Raw genomic sequence first — 17,168 nt, 5'->3', positions numbered from 1 at the left:
TTCAGCGTTCTTGCCGTGTGCATTTATAAGTATAATCATAATTTATTGTTATTATTTATATTATATTTATGAATAATGGTAGGCGTCGTGCTCTTTCCAGCTGATCATGGATGATGGCGTCCACTAGGGGGCTCCTATCTGAAGCTGGAAACTTCAAGGTACTTAAAAAGACAGAATAAAAGTATTTTACCACTTTAGCCTACACGGTTTGTCAACACAAAAGAAAATGTATCGTATGAAAATACACGTCTCTGCTGGTTTCAATACTTTTTGTTTTTTCACTTTTTATAAAAAAAATAGAACAGACAATTATAGAGCTACCTTTCCTCACTGTTTATTTATCACCGTTTACTTATTCATCGTTATTAGTTTTGACGCGCTTTTCCGTCTTTTATTTTGAAAATTGTAATAATAATATCGCCGTCACCATCTGTCAGTGAGCGTTGCTGTTTTCACGGATACCATACCGCCTCTTGTTGATACTGTGTTAAGAAACGAAAGCTAAACTGATTATTGCGGTAGTTGACGCATTTCTACCTCAAGCCAGTAGTGGTTTATTGCTTGTTTCTGTGTAGATTTAGTTAGTCAGTTGAATGACTCGTTACTGACTCATTACAGTACTGTAGTGAGCGTTATAGCTGATCAGCACTCTTCGAGATGGCAGCCCAGACATGTAACGTTATAATAAACTAGCTAGACGTTAAAGCAGCTATTCAAACACCATTGTGCCTATTCGGATGTGTGGACAAAACACCGTGGACTGTCTTCATATCCTTGAATAATTCCTATCAAACATACACGTTCTTGGACCGAGAATAGTAACGTTAGTACTAGCAATTAGTTTAACATTACTTCTAAATCCAAACTGCAGTTTACAAGCTTCAGCGAAAGATAAGGCAAGTAATGTTAATGTTAGTATAACTGTTACATGTCTAATTCTAGCAGTTACTTGTCTGTTGGTAAGGATAGAGAAATATAACACCGCCTTCTGTTCAATGTTTAACTTGTTACACTGAACGAAGATGTAGCGTAAATCAATCTTCGTGTCAAGTTACGCACTAAATGAGCTTTCTGTTCCTTCACATAGACTATGTCCGAGGAAAATACCCAGTTCTGCAGTAATTGGTAAGTTCAATAAAAAGGATTGAATTTTACCGTCAGTTACTTGTTGCTTTTTCCCGTACAGCACAAAAGAGGATGTTAGGCGGAATGACAGTCTCAGTCGTCTTTCGCTTTCAAATGAATGCGAATGGTGACTGTTTCTGTCGTTTTTATGACTATCATTATCTTCTGTGTTGTGCGGAAGAAAGACAGCCATACAGGTTTTGAAGTAAATGAGACCCAGTTTTTATTTTGGGGAAAACCTTTCCTTTTGAATAGAGCATATTGTTTTGTAGTTTCTTTTTATTAGACAGCTTTTTCCTTTCACTTACTGTAGGTGTGTTCAGTCACTCCCAACAATCCTTCTGACTGTATGACTGTACTGCAGTGTTCTATCTTCCTGATTATTATGACTTCTGAGGAATTAAGATAAAACACTTTCATATAAAGCAACTCGTGCTATGATATTTTGTACAGGGAGTTTTGACACTGTGGTGATTATTGGGGTTTATAGATCACTCCATTGAAACTATACAGTGTCATCTAACCATGATATGTTCTCTGTCTTTAGCAAGCATGACATTCCAGAAGCCAATTTTACAACACATGAGATTCACTGTCGCCGGAATATTGCTCTCTGTGATGTGTGCCAGGAGCCTTTTCCGCATGCTGAGCTTGTGCACCACAAAGAGATGGACCACGCTGAGGTATGATCTAGCCATGATGTATCATTAATTGGTGCTCGTTATGAGTAACTTATGAGTAAAAAAATCCAGTCGACAAAACTCACATGGGTTAAAAAAACTAGATTTCTTTTTTTTTTTCAGTTTACTCACCCTCATGTTAATCCAAACCTGTATTGCCTCCTTTTATTTAACAAAAAAAAACAAAAAAAAAAACACATATCTTGAAGAATGTTCAAACTGTCTTTTTGTCTGTACAATAAGTCAATGGGATCCAAACAGAAATGTACATGAAATAAATTGTTATTAATATATCAAATATTAATATTTATATTTATTATAAATGATGTATAAATATATATATACATACACAGTATATACATGCAAAAATTCCTTAAATATATACACGCATGTGTGTGTATTTATATATACAATATAATTATACACACACACATATTATGTAAACACAAACTTTAATTATGGATGCTATTAATCGCGATTAATCTTTGCCCGGCCCCAAAAAAACACTCTTTGTTTTTTGGGTGAAATAGAGTTATTATGAAATCAAAATGTACTTTGATCAATATTATTTTGGTTTAGAATATTGCAGTGTTTATTATAAATTATTTATTGATGCACATCGATATTTTAATAAAATAATGATGTGCTCACCTCCCCCTCGCAAACAAATCTCTTCTTTGAAGACATGCACTGGTGCAAAAGTGGAACAATAATCCCTTCATGAGATTGTTGTTCGAAATGCTTTTATTTAGTAGAACAGAGAACAAAAGATGATTACAATTTCAGTTTTATGCAGTATTAAATGGAGTGTATGTCATCACAGCCTTGTTTTAGCATTATGTATATTGCATGAATTAACCCTCTTCCTTCTTTCCAGGCTGCTAGATATAAATTGTATTCAATCTAAAACTCTTTTCACAGGAACATTGCAAATGTGGATTAAAGATAGAGAAAAGATTCCTGGAGACCCATCAGGTAATGCTGTGGATGCACATTGCTGTTTTCATTGATGACGTCTTTAGATCTGACAACTTATTGCCCCTATCAGAGATCAGAATGCAGTCATCGACTGGTCCCGTGCCAGTTCTGTGATCTGGAGCTGGCTTCCTATCAGGCTAAAGAGCATGAGGAGTACTGTGGGACCCGCACCGAGCCCTGCCCTGCCTGCAAGTGTAACGTTATGCTGAGAGAGCAACACGTCCATCCAGCCCTGTGCGGAAGTCTGACTCCCCCTCAGGAGAGGCAAAGCAGTAGGGCAGGGTCCCAGTCTCCTGGAGCGTGGTTTGAGGCACACTCCATCCATAACCTGTTGAGGGCCCAGGAGAGGAGCCACAATAATAACAACACGGGGGCCGTAGACCGTAGGGGTCCACCACGACCCTTAGAGGACAGACTGCATAACAGCACCAGAGGAACACTTTTCGGGGGAACCAGGAGAAACAGAGAAATGAGGAACAGTGAATTTGCTTATTGTACGTATCAGTCTGGCTGTTTTAGTCCTGACCTTATTTACAAACAAATGTTTGTACAAAACTTTACAGTGCAATAAACTAGTGGTGCATATATCCGTGCCATAACTATTATCTGCAGATAATAGACTATTTTTAATAGATCAAATCTGTTAATATTAGATATTTATTTGTGCATTTGTGCCTTTATTTTAACATTTATGCCAAATTTACACTGCAAAGGACTTTAAAGGAGAACTCTGGCGCAAAATGAACCTTTGGTCTAATAAAACATTGGTACCTAGTCAACCGTTCTCTGAGATTTGTTTTCATGATAATCGAACGTAAAGAGTTTTATCTCTAAAAACTGTTTAGCATATAGCGCTAGGAATGGGGGTATTAACTAAGTAAAAAGAAATCGTAGTTTATACCACTAACAAGGCTCAAAATAGCCCCACACTAACACAGTAACATAATGAGGGTCCATACTATTGACCAGGTACCGAAGTTTTATTAGACCAAAGGTTTTGCGCCGGAGTTATCCTTTAAGTGTTAATAAATGTTTTTACACAAACTGTAATTCTTCTCTGAGGGGGCATAAATGCATTTAAACAGCCATTTAAACAGTTTATTCTGTTATTCTAGGGGGTGAGATGGACCAGAAAAGGAATGTTTTAGTATTTAATGCTGCATTGCGTCCGTCTTTATACAGAATTTTTAGCCCAGAGCAGACATAACAGAGGTGTAAAGATGCTATGTTCACTTAAAGGGTTATTTCCCCAAAAAAATTAAATTATGTCATTAATTAATTACCCTCATGTCTTTTAAAACCCGTAAGACTTTCGTTCTTCTTCAGAGCACAAAAGAAGAACTTTTTGATGAAATCTGAGAGCTTTCTGTACTCTCCATTGACAGCTACACAACTATGCATTTACTCCATTGTTTTATGTGATGGACAGATTAATTTAGGCTTTTATTCACATTTAAATATTGATCAGTGGGCATAAACAGAAGCTCAAGCAGACCTGCTTGGCACGTGAGCACAAACCTCATCTGTTCTTGTGGAAGCTCAAACGTGCTGCGTAACAAGAGAATGAACCTAATTGGTTCTCGGAGAAAGCTCTGAGATTTTATCAAAAAGATCTTCATTTGTGTTCCAAAGATTAACGAAAGTCTTATGGGTTTGGAACAACATGAGACGAGAGCGAATGAGTAATTAATTAAATATTTTAGATTTTTGGCTAAACTATCCCTTTAAAGTTAATCTTTAATAACACTGTTAACTGGCAAAAAAATGTTTATATATATATATATATATATATATATATATATATATATATATGGTACATTATGTTGTTAAGCCTAAATTCAGTTGTAGCAAATCCTGTAGCTCAAACAGTAGAGCGATGGTAAAATCAAGTGTACTACATAAATGTAAAATGGAATGGTGTGGAATTTGTATATTGGCCATAACAAATATAGCTGGCTTATTGTATCAGTCAGAATTGTAATATCAGTTCAACCTTACAAAAAACATATAGACTTTCAAACATGTATATAAAACGATGAGAGTTTTCATCGGGTATTAACAGGATGCTGGGGGGAAAAAAAATAACCTTTCACTCTGCTCATTTCCTCAGTGCTGGATCAGGAAGCAGAATTGCATGGGAACAACAACAACAGCCTGCTGTGGACTCTGGGACAACTGCCAGACTACGAGTCCTCCAGTCTGGACTACATGCTGGCCCTCAGCCTGCAGAGTGAAGGTGACTTGGAGGACCCCCTTCAGGAGGGCGTGTGGACTGATGTGTGGGACCGGAACCTGGGAAGGACACCAGCCCATAGCAATCTCACTTCCCAGTTCTCCTCCAGCACTAACAACAACTGCACTGCAGCTCCCCCTAAAACCAACCTGGCTCCGGCCCACATCCCTTCCTCAAACATCATGCTGCCTTGCGAGTTCTGTGAAGAGCTCTTTCCAGAGGAAGACCTTATCCTACACCAGGTAAGTGATCAGGCCTCAATCATCCCATCATGTTACACTCCCTCTTGGCTTGATATTTAAGCCAGGCCTGTTGTGTCTTGATAGAGCTGGCAAGTGTGAATGTGCATCAGCCACAGTGGTGCTTGGAGCCTCTCTGGAGACAGCTCTTTTGAGTGTGCCTTTACATGTGTACGCTAACAGAGTACAACATAAGCCATGTTTTCCATGGCATGCTATTGTAATGTCAGCACTGATGTTGAATCGCCCACTCAATTCCTTCTCGTCAGGTCTCTATTGTTTCACGATGTGGTGTTTAGTTTCCATGGGAACCTCCTCGGATTTCAGCCCTCTAGCTTCTTCCACAGGCCGAACCCTGATCATATTCAGGGTTCTTTCTGAGGCCTTAGAGGAGGGGTGTGTTTTTTTTGAGTTGCTTGTTTTAGATTTTTGCCTTTAGTGGCCAGCACAAAGTCAATATTCTGTTTTTGTCTTCTAGACCGGCTGCAGCCCGGCCTCTGCTATCGCTTCCTTCAGTAAACAAGCTTCTTCTCTTCAATATGAAGATGACATCAGTCAAGGGGCTGGTCATATCATTCCTCCCCGCACGCCCAGTCCGCCCACCCTGCCCCTGTCTGTTTCTCCGCTCTCCTACAGTTCCTCCTCTAGCCCAGTTGAGGGCGACGTGCTCATTCCTTGTGAGTTTTGTGGCGTTGCTTTGGAAGAGGATGTGCTCTTTCACCATCAGGTATGACAACCTGTTTTTTTTTTGTTTTTTTTCCAGAACATAACAGGCCTTACAAACAAAATAGAGCTAAAGAAGCTGAACAGCAACAAGTCATTCATATAAATGATTTAAAAAATAAGAAGTAATTTGTTGTTTTTGTTATTTCTTTGTGGTCAAGTCACCTTCATTTATATGGCGCTTTTAACAATAAAGATTGTTTCAAAGCAGCTTTACAGTGATAATAGGAAATTAAAGTAACAGATTGTGTTGGCTTTAGAAGCAGCTCTAGAATAAAGTTATTGTCCAGCTAAAGTTAGTTTTGATTGATTCATTTTAAAATAAATACGCATACGAGTGGAGAATCTTTAGAGGGCTTTTAAGAAATGGCATAATTGTAGGAAATATTTGTTGCACATATAGTTTAACGATTTTAGCAGGACACAAAAATTGGAGGGTTTTTAAAGAATCTGCGATTTTATATATAATATTTTGTCAAAATCACAATTTAATTGCCCATTCTGGGATTTATTTTAGAAAGAAAAAAAGGTTTTATACCTGTAATTTAGGTCAGTTATTGCATATTTAAACATTCTCATTATGAATGTCCTCACCAAATTGAACACTTGCATAAAAAAGGACTATAGTTATTCTGTCTGAGAAAACATATTTACATTATTTGTAAAGACAGCAGGTTCATAAATGTCATGATAGATACCTACATAAAAAAATAATGCAATTCCATATTATTTAATTCAATTTCTATTTTAATGGGAATCTTCTTATATTGCATAGCACAGCTTTAACTTCACAGCTCATGCAAAGCAAAAACCCTTTAGATGTGTATTTTATACAAATTTGTAGATTTGGCTTGCAACTGTAAATTGGAATACATTTGTGAATACACACAATTTCAGTTTAGTATTGCATCAATCGTGATTTGTTTCTACAAGTACGTCTTGCAGAGCAGAAATGGAGCCTACAATTTTGTTAAACCTTTTGTTGATACTGTTCAATTTTATTATACTGTACAGGACAAGTGTGACTTCCGCCCCCAGACAGCTTATTCAGTCAATGGAGTTTCTCCACGAAAACCAGCCCAGAATGTCAAAGAGACCCCGGACAGGAGATCTCCTGAGAAGCAGAGGAGGTTGAGACATCAAGGTGACCCACCATTATAGACTTTGTAATCCACTCATTTAAACGTGCTTGAAAACAATATGTATTCAATTCATTCATCCCTTTATGTCTTACTGCAGCTGAGCCAGGTGAGGAGCTCCTGCAACAGACAGCTCAGGGGCGACAGAGAAGCTCCTCAGGTTTGGACCAATGGCCGCCCTCAGCTTACAGTTACTCTAAGAACACAAATGTTGAACAGCAAGCGAAGAGCAGGAACCAAAGGCTCAAAGGTGGAGAAGCAAACACGTATCTCAACGACAGCCTCAAGCCCCGTTCTACAACCGCTTTGGGGTATGCTTAAATATTTTACAGAAATAATTGCTATGTATATGCACACACATGCAGGGAACTACACTGCGACCAAATTTGAAATCCCATTTATTTAATGGGACCCATAATTTTTAATGGGTCGCAAATGTATCACTGACTATTTTGACGGGTCTGGTTTTTTTTTTTAGTTTCTTTCGGGTTGTATTTACGGATCGTCCGCTTTTTGTCCCGCCAAAGCCTTTTTTGATCGCGGTGAGTGTTGTAGAGTAGAATGACTGATGCGTTTGACAGGGCGCAAACGAGCTGAGAGAGAGAGAGAGAGCGCGCCCTGGCCGCACTATCACGTCTTCACACAACACAAGCGCTGTCTTGCTCTCTCTCTCTCTATCGCGCGCATATTATTCAAATTACATGATAGTAAAAGGTTTGCGTCTTTATAATAGGCATGCTAATCATAATCATATAGGCTACCATCTGAGCCTGCATGGCGGCAGGGAAAAGACGCAGAGATGTAAGACACCGTGTCTCTTCCTTACACCAAAGGTAGATTTGCGGTCTGGTGTTCGGCTGATAAACTCTGCCATGAGCTAACTAATTATATTGCTAGCGCTGATATTGACATCGACTAACGTTATATGATCACTAGCAGTTTTTTAGACTAACGTTAGTTTTTTCATAATCATAATCGCATGATTCGCGTCAAGACACCTGATTGGCTAATACTACACACTGAAGATAAATTAAATGTTTTATTAAATAATTACTGAAAAATATCCCTCTCTTCATCCCACACCCCAAATATGACATACAAAATGTTGTGGAACAGAAACAACCAGAGATATATTTATAAGCTATCATTTTATTGTCATCACAGCTTTCCAACAGTCCTGCGTATGATTCTACATTGATTAAAAAAGAAAATCAAATGTGTTTTAATGGTAATTATTTTAAACGGAAATCATGTATTTATAATTCAGATGAGAATAAAGTTAGGGTTAGTTAAAATTAAGGAAAAAAAAATATATTGATCTGAAATATTGCAAATTAATTTTACATTCATTCAAGTACAATTACCAAACATATATCAAGGTCATTTTGTCTTTTTATTAATTTAATTAATAAACTAATTATATAAAACTATTGTCAGTGCACTACAAATAAACTGGTTCTATGCCTTTATTAATAAAACTTAAACAACTTAAAACATACGAGGCTTAAGACATTTATAAAAATGCCATTTTTGTTTTGCTTTTCACTCCATTGTACCGAAATCGTACCGAACCGTCTGAATGTCTGAACCAAGGTATGAACCCAACCGTGACTTCTGTACCGTTCCCCCCCTAATGCAGTTTCATTATTATTCATTACTATCCAGAGTGCGGCTTACTATAAATAATTTGTGCGACCAAATCATGTTTTGCGCCAGTAACTGAAAAAGTTAGTAGCGCAAGTGCCACCAGTGGAAAAGGTTAGTGTAGTTCCCTGACATGAGATTTTTTTGTTTGTTTGTGTTTTGTTACATTGAAACTAAAATTCTTGTATATTTCCCATGACAGACCTCCACACAGAGGAAGACTAGAAGGTCGAACGAGTGAGAAAAACACGGAGGCACCAAAGGTACGCATGTAAATTGTTACAGGAACGTGAATTTTATTTTTGAAAAGACCTGCATGCAGGACATATTAGATGATGTCATCAGATATTTGATTCTACAAATGGTATTTGACCTGTTATAAATGACATTTTTATCTTCAGGTGCCTAAAAAGCATAATGTTGAAAAAGAAGAGGAGTAGAAAAACATCTTAGTCTCTGTGACTCAAAGCAGTGGCCTGTTATTTCTGTTTATTGGCTGTTTTGTTTGTGTCTGCAAAACATTTACACTCCCAGGTGAATTTATTAATTCTTTGGCTTGTAAATGTCTTTCTTTGATTGCACTATTTTTTTTAAATCTCTGTATTGTATTTTTTTATTGTATTGTTTGTTTTAAGCATCGTTGTATTTTCTTTGTTTCAAAGACGACAGAGAAATGTGTATTTTATTTAAAACTACACACAAGTTATAGTACAAATATAGAAACTGGCATAACACTTTACTGTAATGTTGTATACTTTAGTTTAGTTAATGCAATTGTGAACAGTGGACAATACTGCGTTTATTAATCCTGGTTAATATTAATTTCTATGTATTTTTTAAATATAAAAATGTGTGTATGTTTATACTGTTAGTTCATAATGCTGATAATTCAGCAATGACCAATAAAATATTTAGGAATTAAGATAACAATGATTAATAAATTCTGTAAAATAATTATACGGACTGCATTAAAGGTGGGGTATGTGATTTTCTTTTTTGACCATTTTTTCAAAATCACTCAATTCTATTCGTAACCCACTCACTGGCTGTAAATTAGAAGCACTGAAATGAAAATGAAGCAATTTAATCATCTGTGGAACGGGCAGGACTCCAGCCAATCTTTCTCAAGAACCATCTAGAATCATTGGACAGAAAATGCGTCAATCAAACGGTCTTACCACGCCCCCCTCCCTCCACCCCCCTCGTGCACGTGTCCCGTTCTACTACCAACAGATGCGGCTGTGGCATTTTTTCTGCTTGACCGACAGTCAATTTATAAACTTTGAATTTGTGGATATTTGAGAGCTATTGTAAGACTGCCTGTATGGTGGAATAGTTGATTGTGTTGATATCATGATTGTTTATCTTTGGTCATGTAACATCTTTTCAATAAAAAGGTCTTGCTGTGACTGAAGGTGGGATGGTTGTCCCTTTGGTTCTTTTTGTCTTCTACAAAGTGATATGTGGGCATTTCAACAGTCAGAAGATCAATATGTGCTCATCTTTATCACTTGCTTTTGATGTGCCCTCTGTAACTCTGCTGCTTCAAACCGTACAGGGGTTGTGAGCACTTATTAAACACATGAGATACATTACATATAAGAACTGTGTTAGAAGCAGTGTTGGGGAAGCTTCTAATTACATCTTCAACCGTGTAATTTTAAGAATAATATACTAATTGCACTCTATAAAAAGTATCGCATGACTTATTGCTATTTACTTTTTAAATCCCATATCTACCACGACCAGTTGAACAATAGAAGAATAAACATGAAACTGCTCTTTTCATTCCTTCAAATAAATAATATACCATTACAAAAATTATTCTTCAACTGAAGCTTACATTAGAAACACATTTTAACATTAGATGTTACATTTTGATGTTAAACCCACTATTGTTTTTTTTTATATATATATAGAATTTTGCTTTAGTCTGTACAGTTTTTACATCAGAAGTCACTGTAATTAAATTACAGTATTTTAATTACTTAGTAATGCATTACATCCAACACTGGTTAGATGAATGGAAAGTGATTGTCTTATTTGATGTCATCACATTAAAGTGTCAGGACCACTATCATCAAATACGATTGACAATTAGTATACAGTTTCAATTGGATGGAGGAGGGTAACTAGCGCCGGAGAAACGCAATAGCTGCTGATAATCCTTAAGGAGCTCATATACAGTGATGGACGTCATATTCCTATAGGTCAGCTGATGTGAGTTTGACTAACGTGACCTGCATGCCAGAACTGACGCTACGCTTGATTTACTACAAATTAAAAAGAGTAGCAGTTGCTTCATTGGGACCACTGTCGTATGGTCTACTTCATGTGGTTAAATACTCAATCATGAGTTAATAAAGCTTCACTCTACTGTTTACTCGTTGTAGTTGGAGCATTTTCAACAAACACAAAAAAGGTAAACAGAGTAAAGGTTGGTTTTCTGATCATGCTACTTAATGACAAACTGTAGCCAGTTTGGGGAAAGATACGGCGACAGCCCGGACAGGTGAGATTTGGGAAATTTGTGTTCACATTATTAATTATATAATTAGGGTATTTGCTGCATCTCTGTTTCCATAATGTTGTAAAACTGTTATGTTTCCTCAGGACGTAAATTGATCTATTGGCTCAACTTGAAAAGGAATCATGGAAAGGAACATTGTATATTTGTGCTTTTGCAATTGTTCGCCCAGTTGTCCATGGATATCAAGAGACTTTACCTCAGTCAACTGCAAGTGATAAACTCCCATTGTTGATAAAGCTGAACAATGATTTTGCTTTTCACCTGTACAAGAGGCTTGTAGAAATGCCAGAGTATCAGTCCAAGAATATCATCTTCTCTCCATTTAGTGTGTCCATGGTCCTTTCTGAACCGTCTTTAGGAGCCGGTGGTGAGACCAAACAGCAGCTTCTTAGTGGCATTGGTCATAATAGCTCGGTCTTCAGCACTGAAGAAATGCACCAGATGTTCCACAGACTCCTGGAAGAAATCGACCAGAGGACAGGAGTGGACATTGATGTCGGCAGTGCACTTTACATAGGCAATACGTTTTAAGGTCCTTCCTGGGTTTTTGGAGAAGATGAAGGAGTTTTACCACTCTGAAGGCTTTACTGTGGATTTCAGTGTCAAAGAAACATTAGATAAAATTAACATGTATGTGAAGGACAAAACACATGGGAAAATTAAACAAGTTGTTGATAATCTGGAATCTGATTCTTTAATGTTTCTTCTCAACTACATATATTTTAAGGGTAAGCACACACATAAATAAAATAGTCATACTGTTGTAGTTCTGGTAATGTCATTGTCTCAGATCCTTTTATCTTTCTTCCCCAGGAAAATGGGACAAGCCATTTAACCCAAGCAAGACCCGCGAGGCTATGTTTCATGTGGATGCTGAGACCACCGTTCCAGTACAAATGATGCACCAATACGAATCCCTCGGAGTTTACTATGATGCCGAACTCAATTCTAAGGTCCTCTGTCTTGACTACAACAACTCTTACTCCATGTTTCTGGCTGTCCCAGATAGTGCCAAAAGAAACAAGACCATCAAAGATCTGGAGATGGCCATCTCTAGAAAACGCATTGAAAAGTGGAGGACAGCTGTCCAGAAAAGGTTGGTTGTACTGTAAATCATAATTAAGGTTATCCTAAATGATTTATAAAAGCTTTTAGATGGTCAAATGTTTTCAAATTCAATCTCTCCCCATGGGCCGGGCAATCTTTTTTGATTTTTTTTTTTTTTGTCCTTCAGAAAAGTTGACATCTATGTCCCCAAGCTGTCTCTGAAAACATCATATTCCCTGAATGACATTTTGAAAGGCATGGGAATGGCTGATATGTTTACAGATAAAGCCAACTTTACAGGAATTTCAGAGGAAAGGATCTTTATTTCAAAGGTAATGTCTGAAATCACTTTCTAAATTATGATTTAAAATGAACAGAAGAGATTGTTTATATAGTGACTATTAAAAAAGGAGCAATTTTTAAAGATACCTCACTTTAAATTACTTTCAGGCTTTGCATAAAGCCACTCTGGATATGGATGAGGAGGGAACCACCGCTGCAGCAGTGACAACAGTTTCATTTAGACCAATGTCTTACAGCCCACTGAAGACTTTGAGGTTTGATCGTCCTTTCATGATTTTCATCACTGACAAAAAAAAAAATGACAACATCCTCTTTTTTGCAAAAGTTGTCAACCCGGTGGAAAAATAGTGATGTTGCTTCCAGTCATAACAATATTTGCCAGCTGGTGGACATGATCAACTGTTGTGCCATTATTTTGCTGACTCTATGTTGATATATAGAGGTACTCAATCCTTCAAATGTGTATCAAACACCTGAACCAGCTTAAGTTTGGATTAAGTTGTTTAAAAATAAATTACAGGTACGCATTGCTAGATCTGTTTCCTCTGGTCAATCTATACTTATCTGCCAAGTGGCAACAGTCATGTAATCCTAAATTGGGACAAGATGTTGAAAAATGTTAAGTATAAAAATAAACAGCTGACGATACAGCCTTGCATTACTTTCATACACCACACTGTTGCTGTAAAGATTAGAATCTAATAAGGCGCTGGCACAATAACTTGCATTGCACGTGAACTTTGAGGGCGCCGAAACTCAGCTTGTGCCTATATGTCCATTGATGCCCAATTCATCAATAATCACTCACGTAAAATGAGAGGCCAAGACACAAACATCACTGTGAGTCAAATAAAATGTTTTATTTACGATAATAGTGATTGTCGGACGAGATTGGTTGGCTTCCGGGTAGAAAACGCCACTGAGAACGGGGATGTGAATATGTGAGAATAGCCTAACTAATAATGACATTAGTTAATTTTTTTTATTTTTTCAGAAATGATCTGAAAAATAAAAATGTAACTAAAGTCATATTTAATCACTATACATATTATTTAGTGATGTGCTGTCCAATGCTAGCCACAGGACTATAACCAACAGAATACAGAAATAAATAAAGCTAAAATGCTCGGCGGCAGTATAAGAGATTTAAAACCATTTCTTACCTCTATTTAAACTGCATCAAACATGGCCTTGCGTACTGGTGTGTTTCTGGTGAATCTCCGAACATAGACTCAAATGAGTGTCAGGTGACGGAATCAACTGAGGAGGAGGCGCAGGCGTAGTATATCAACGAATCACGCCACTGATCAGATTTGAGTCAGAAAGGATCTATTGAAGAGAACGTATGTGACACAGAAACTCTTGCAAAGCAAAACAAACAAACACACAAACAAACACATTTTGCTCCAAAATGCATGTGTAAAACAATATGAGTAACGGCCTTATCTTTTCAATAGAAGGATTTGCTGACAATGCTTTCCCTTCTCTTTACCCAACCTATGAAGTAAGTAACTTGTGTGTATTTCGACATTAAATGGATCAATATCCCCTGCATCTCTATTGCTCAGTTGTTGACATACACCCTTGTTTTGGTTTTTAGTCTGCTTGCATAATACTAGTCATGCAGGGGTTGGGGGTCACTAATTGTGCAATTTAAAAAATTACAATTACAAATAGCTGAGCATATTTGTTGGTAAACTACACATTTCAAATTAATATTAAAATGGACTGTACTATATAATGTGTAAATATATATATATATATATATATATATATATATATATATATGGAATCAGTTTGAAAATGATGGCGAATACTGTAGTGTAGGCCTATATCAATAACATATCAGCTGTCACCCAATGTGGTAACCACTGATACTGGAAAACTTTATTATTGCACTGATTTGAGTATATTCTGAAGATTTAACAATAGTTTAATTTGCAGAGTAAAATAAAAAGTAAACAGGTTAAAGGTTGTTTTATTACCAAACTTAAGCTTTATAGTTCTTCAGAGGTGGAATATTTCTGTTTTCAGAAGATGAATTATAAAGGAACGTCTCGGTGTGTGTAACCCTCGTAAGCATGTAAGCAAGTATGCATGCCTTCTTATTTTGTTCTCATATAACTGTCATGTATTTTCAATATAACAAACCTCATAAAAATTTGCTACAATTTGAAAACTTTAATTTGAACAGCAGCTTCTCGGGAGCTTGGGCTGTATCTTCAACACTGAAGAAGTGCAAAAGACCTTCAAAAGGTTTCTTGGAAGAAATCAGCCAAAGAAGGGTGGACATGGATGAGTATGTAAGCGACAAATCAAAACCACTTCCCAAGTTCTTTGAGAAGATGGAGCAGCTGAAAGTTGCAGTTGAAAAAAAGTGAAATTGTATATTTAATGTGAAATTCATAGAGCCTATTTTTATATACATTCACTTTTATTTGAAATCCTTTTGCAATGTGATTTACTTTCAGATTAAACATCAAGCTGCTTCTGATGTAGATGAGGAAGGAATGAGAAAGGCTAGACTTTGGAATAGATTTCTCCTACAGTCAACAACCAGTTTACAGATTTGATCGTCCATTCATTATCTTTATTGTCGACCCGGTAAAATGAAAATCCTTTTCATGGAAAAAATGTTCAACCCAGTGGAAAAGCAATGTCATTAGATGGCCATTATTTATCAATTTGTTTTGCTGACCTTCTGGAGTTTGCACAAATGATGTACCGACAATTTTAATAGTACAGCTATTGCTTAAAGGGATACTCCACTTTTTTTTTTTTGGAAATAGGCTCATTTTACCACTCTCCCAGAGTTAAACAGTTGAGTTTTACCGTTTTCAAATCCATTCAGCCGCTTTTCCGATATTTAGAAGACTATCAGTAACCAGACAGTTTCTGGTCTCATTGACTTCCATAGTAGGAAAAATATACTATGAAAGTCAATGAGACCAGAAACTGTCTGGTTACTGATATTCTTCTAAATATATATATATATTAAAAAATGGCTGTACATTCGAAATACATTCGAAAACGGTAAAACCCAACTGTTTATCTCTGGGGGAGTGGTAAAATGAGACTATTTTCAAAAAAAGTGGAGTATCCCTTTAAAACTTTGTTAGCATATAACTGTCTAATATTTAAATACTGTATACAGGTTGAATTGCCTTATACTGAAAAACCCTTTGAAAAAGGCATATAAAAGAATCTCATTTTATGTTGCAACATGTTTTTACATGTACACAAAACATCTGGTAGGTTTGATATCAGTGAAGACGGGACACTATTTGAGCTGATATAAATATTTATTTCCTCTTTATATATTCCATCTTTACATGCATGTCAGGCATCTCAGTAGCTGAAAAAGTTTCAGTGGATCAATGTTTTTATTTTTATTTTATTTTTTATTGTAGGTCATTTCAAAGTTCCAAGCATCCCCACAATGACTGTCGAATAGAACAGACAGTTGTTAGAGCAGGCACTAGACCTAAAGCATTTCTAATTTTAAGTGGCTTCGCTTTACTTCAATGCAACATTGATAGACTGATGACACTGCCGCAGTTTTTGGCTAGGTACAAGATCTAGAGGAACCTGAAGGGATCCCCTGCAGAAATTACAGAAAATTCTGTACAGAGACTGGCTACTGTTGGCAGGTTTCCTGAGAAACAACAGCGAGCGACACGCTCTAGAATCAAACTATATCACGTCACCGTTAGTGATTTAGATCAGAGAATCCTGGCCTGTACACAATAGCAGCTATATACAGTGTGTTACGCTGCAAATCAGGTCTTTTTTGGCTGGGTTTGATTTTAAAAAATCCAATTTCATATGTGTTTTTGTTCCATAAATGAACCAGAAATGCACACTGACTTCCTTTACTATTATACAGCTTCAAATCATGCATAGTAGGACCATTCTGATTATACAGAGGCTACATAATATCATTTAGGGTTAAACTTGTGAGCACAATTATAAAAAAATAGTAAAATCACCATTGGTATTTTAAAAAATACAGTCAGACAAATTTGGTAGAAGAAAACATAAAATATGCTAATTGTATAATTTACGTTGCTCAATGGGCTTCATCTTCCACGTCCATTCTAAATATGACTAGTGTTTTTGCAGGCAAGATATGTTCAAACAAGTAATTCTATCAACAAGATTCCTTTCCATTGCACAGTATTCACAATATACTACAGAAGACGTCATAACAGAACTCAGCAATGACCTGATATTAAATGAGTCTTGAGCTGGTATCAAGAACACGTTCAAGCTTTTTGAGAGCACAGAAGACGCACAGTCCCTCGTATTTATAGAGGACGTTACTATCAAACAGCAGGTCTAGAAGTCTTAAGGAAAGAGACGTGAAAAGTGCATGATTATATAGGATGGGTGCAACTCTTTGTCAGAAATCCCATGCAATGTTTTACACATCTGCCATTACACTGAAAGGTACTAGAGCGCAGTGTCCTGTTCCGAAGGGGCTGGTCTTTAGAAAGGATGCTTGTGTACGTGTGAATCAATTTAACA

General features: G+C 36.7%; 2 protein-coding genes across 3 annotated transcripts; both read left to right on the top strand.

The window, feature by feature from the left end:
• The first annotated feature begins 29 nt into the window (after positions 1–29).
• Positions 30–10,180, top strand: trafd1 (TRAF-type zinc finger domain containing 1). Of its 2 annotated transcripts, none has more exons than XM_039658430.2 (11): positions 30–158; positions 1,088–1,125; positions 1,673–1,808; positions 2,727–2,780; positions 2,854–3,277; positions 4,894–5,258; positions 5,734–5,982; positions 6,993–7,122; positions 7,218–7,428; positions 8,964–9,024; positions 9,163–10,180. In XM_039658430.2, exons 1-11 carry the CDS (start codon positions 111–113, stop codon positions 9,199–9,201), a joined length of 1,755 nt encoding a protein of 584 aa, XP_039514364.2. In that variant the 5' UTR covers positions 30–110; the 3' UTR covers positions 9,202–10,180. The 2 variants fall into 2 exon arrangements, with proteins under 2 accessions (XP_039514364.2, XP_039514365.2); XM_039658431.2 differs by lacking the exon at positions 30–158 and adding an exon at positions 418–896.
• Positions 10,181–11,413: 1,233 nt separating this feature from the next.
• LOC120469511 (corticosteroid-binding globulin) lies at positions 11,414–13,289 on the top strand. Its single transcript, XM_039658539.2, is given in 6 exon segments — positions 11,414–11,433; positions 11,435–11,813; positions 11,815–12,019; positions 12,105–12,387; positions 12,526–12,670; positions 12,789–13,289. Coding segments are annotated over 6 exon segments (1,233 nt in total). The 3' UTR covers positions 12,990–13,289.
• The last annotated feature ends 3,879 nt before the right edge of the window (positions 13,290–17,168 follow it).

Source organism: Pimephales promelas, chromosome 4 (assembly GCF_988280905.1).
Source record: "Pimephales promelas chromosome 4, fPimPro1.hap1.1, whole genome shotgun sequence".
NCBI classification, from domain to species: Eukaryota; Metazoa; Chordata; class Actinopteri; order Cypriniformes; family Leuciscidae; genus Pimephales; species Pimephales promelas.
Note: the sequence above shows the minus strand (reverse complement) of the source record. Positions and strands in the feature narration are given on the sequence as shown.

Coding starts and splice junctions, on each gene's coding strand:
- trafd1 (XM_039658430.2), top strand. CDS start 111: ATGATGGCGTCCACTAGGGGGCTCCTATCTGAAGCTGGAAACTTCAAG. Junction 1,809..2,726: donor AAGAGATGGACCACGCTGAG/GTATGATCTAGC, acceptor CTCTTTTCACAG/GAACATTGCAAATGTGGATT. Junction 5,983..6,992: donor ATGTGCTCTTTCACCATCAG/GTATGACAACCT, acceptor TATACTGTACAG/GACAAGTGTGACTTCCGCCC.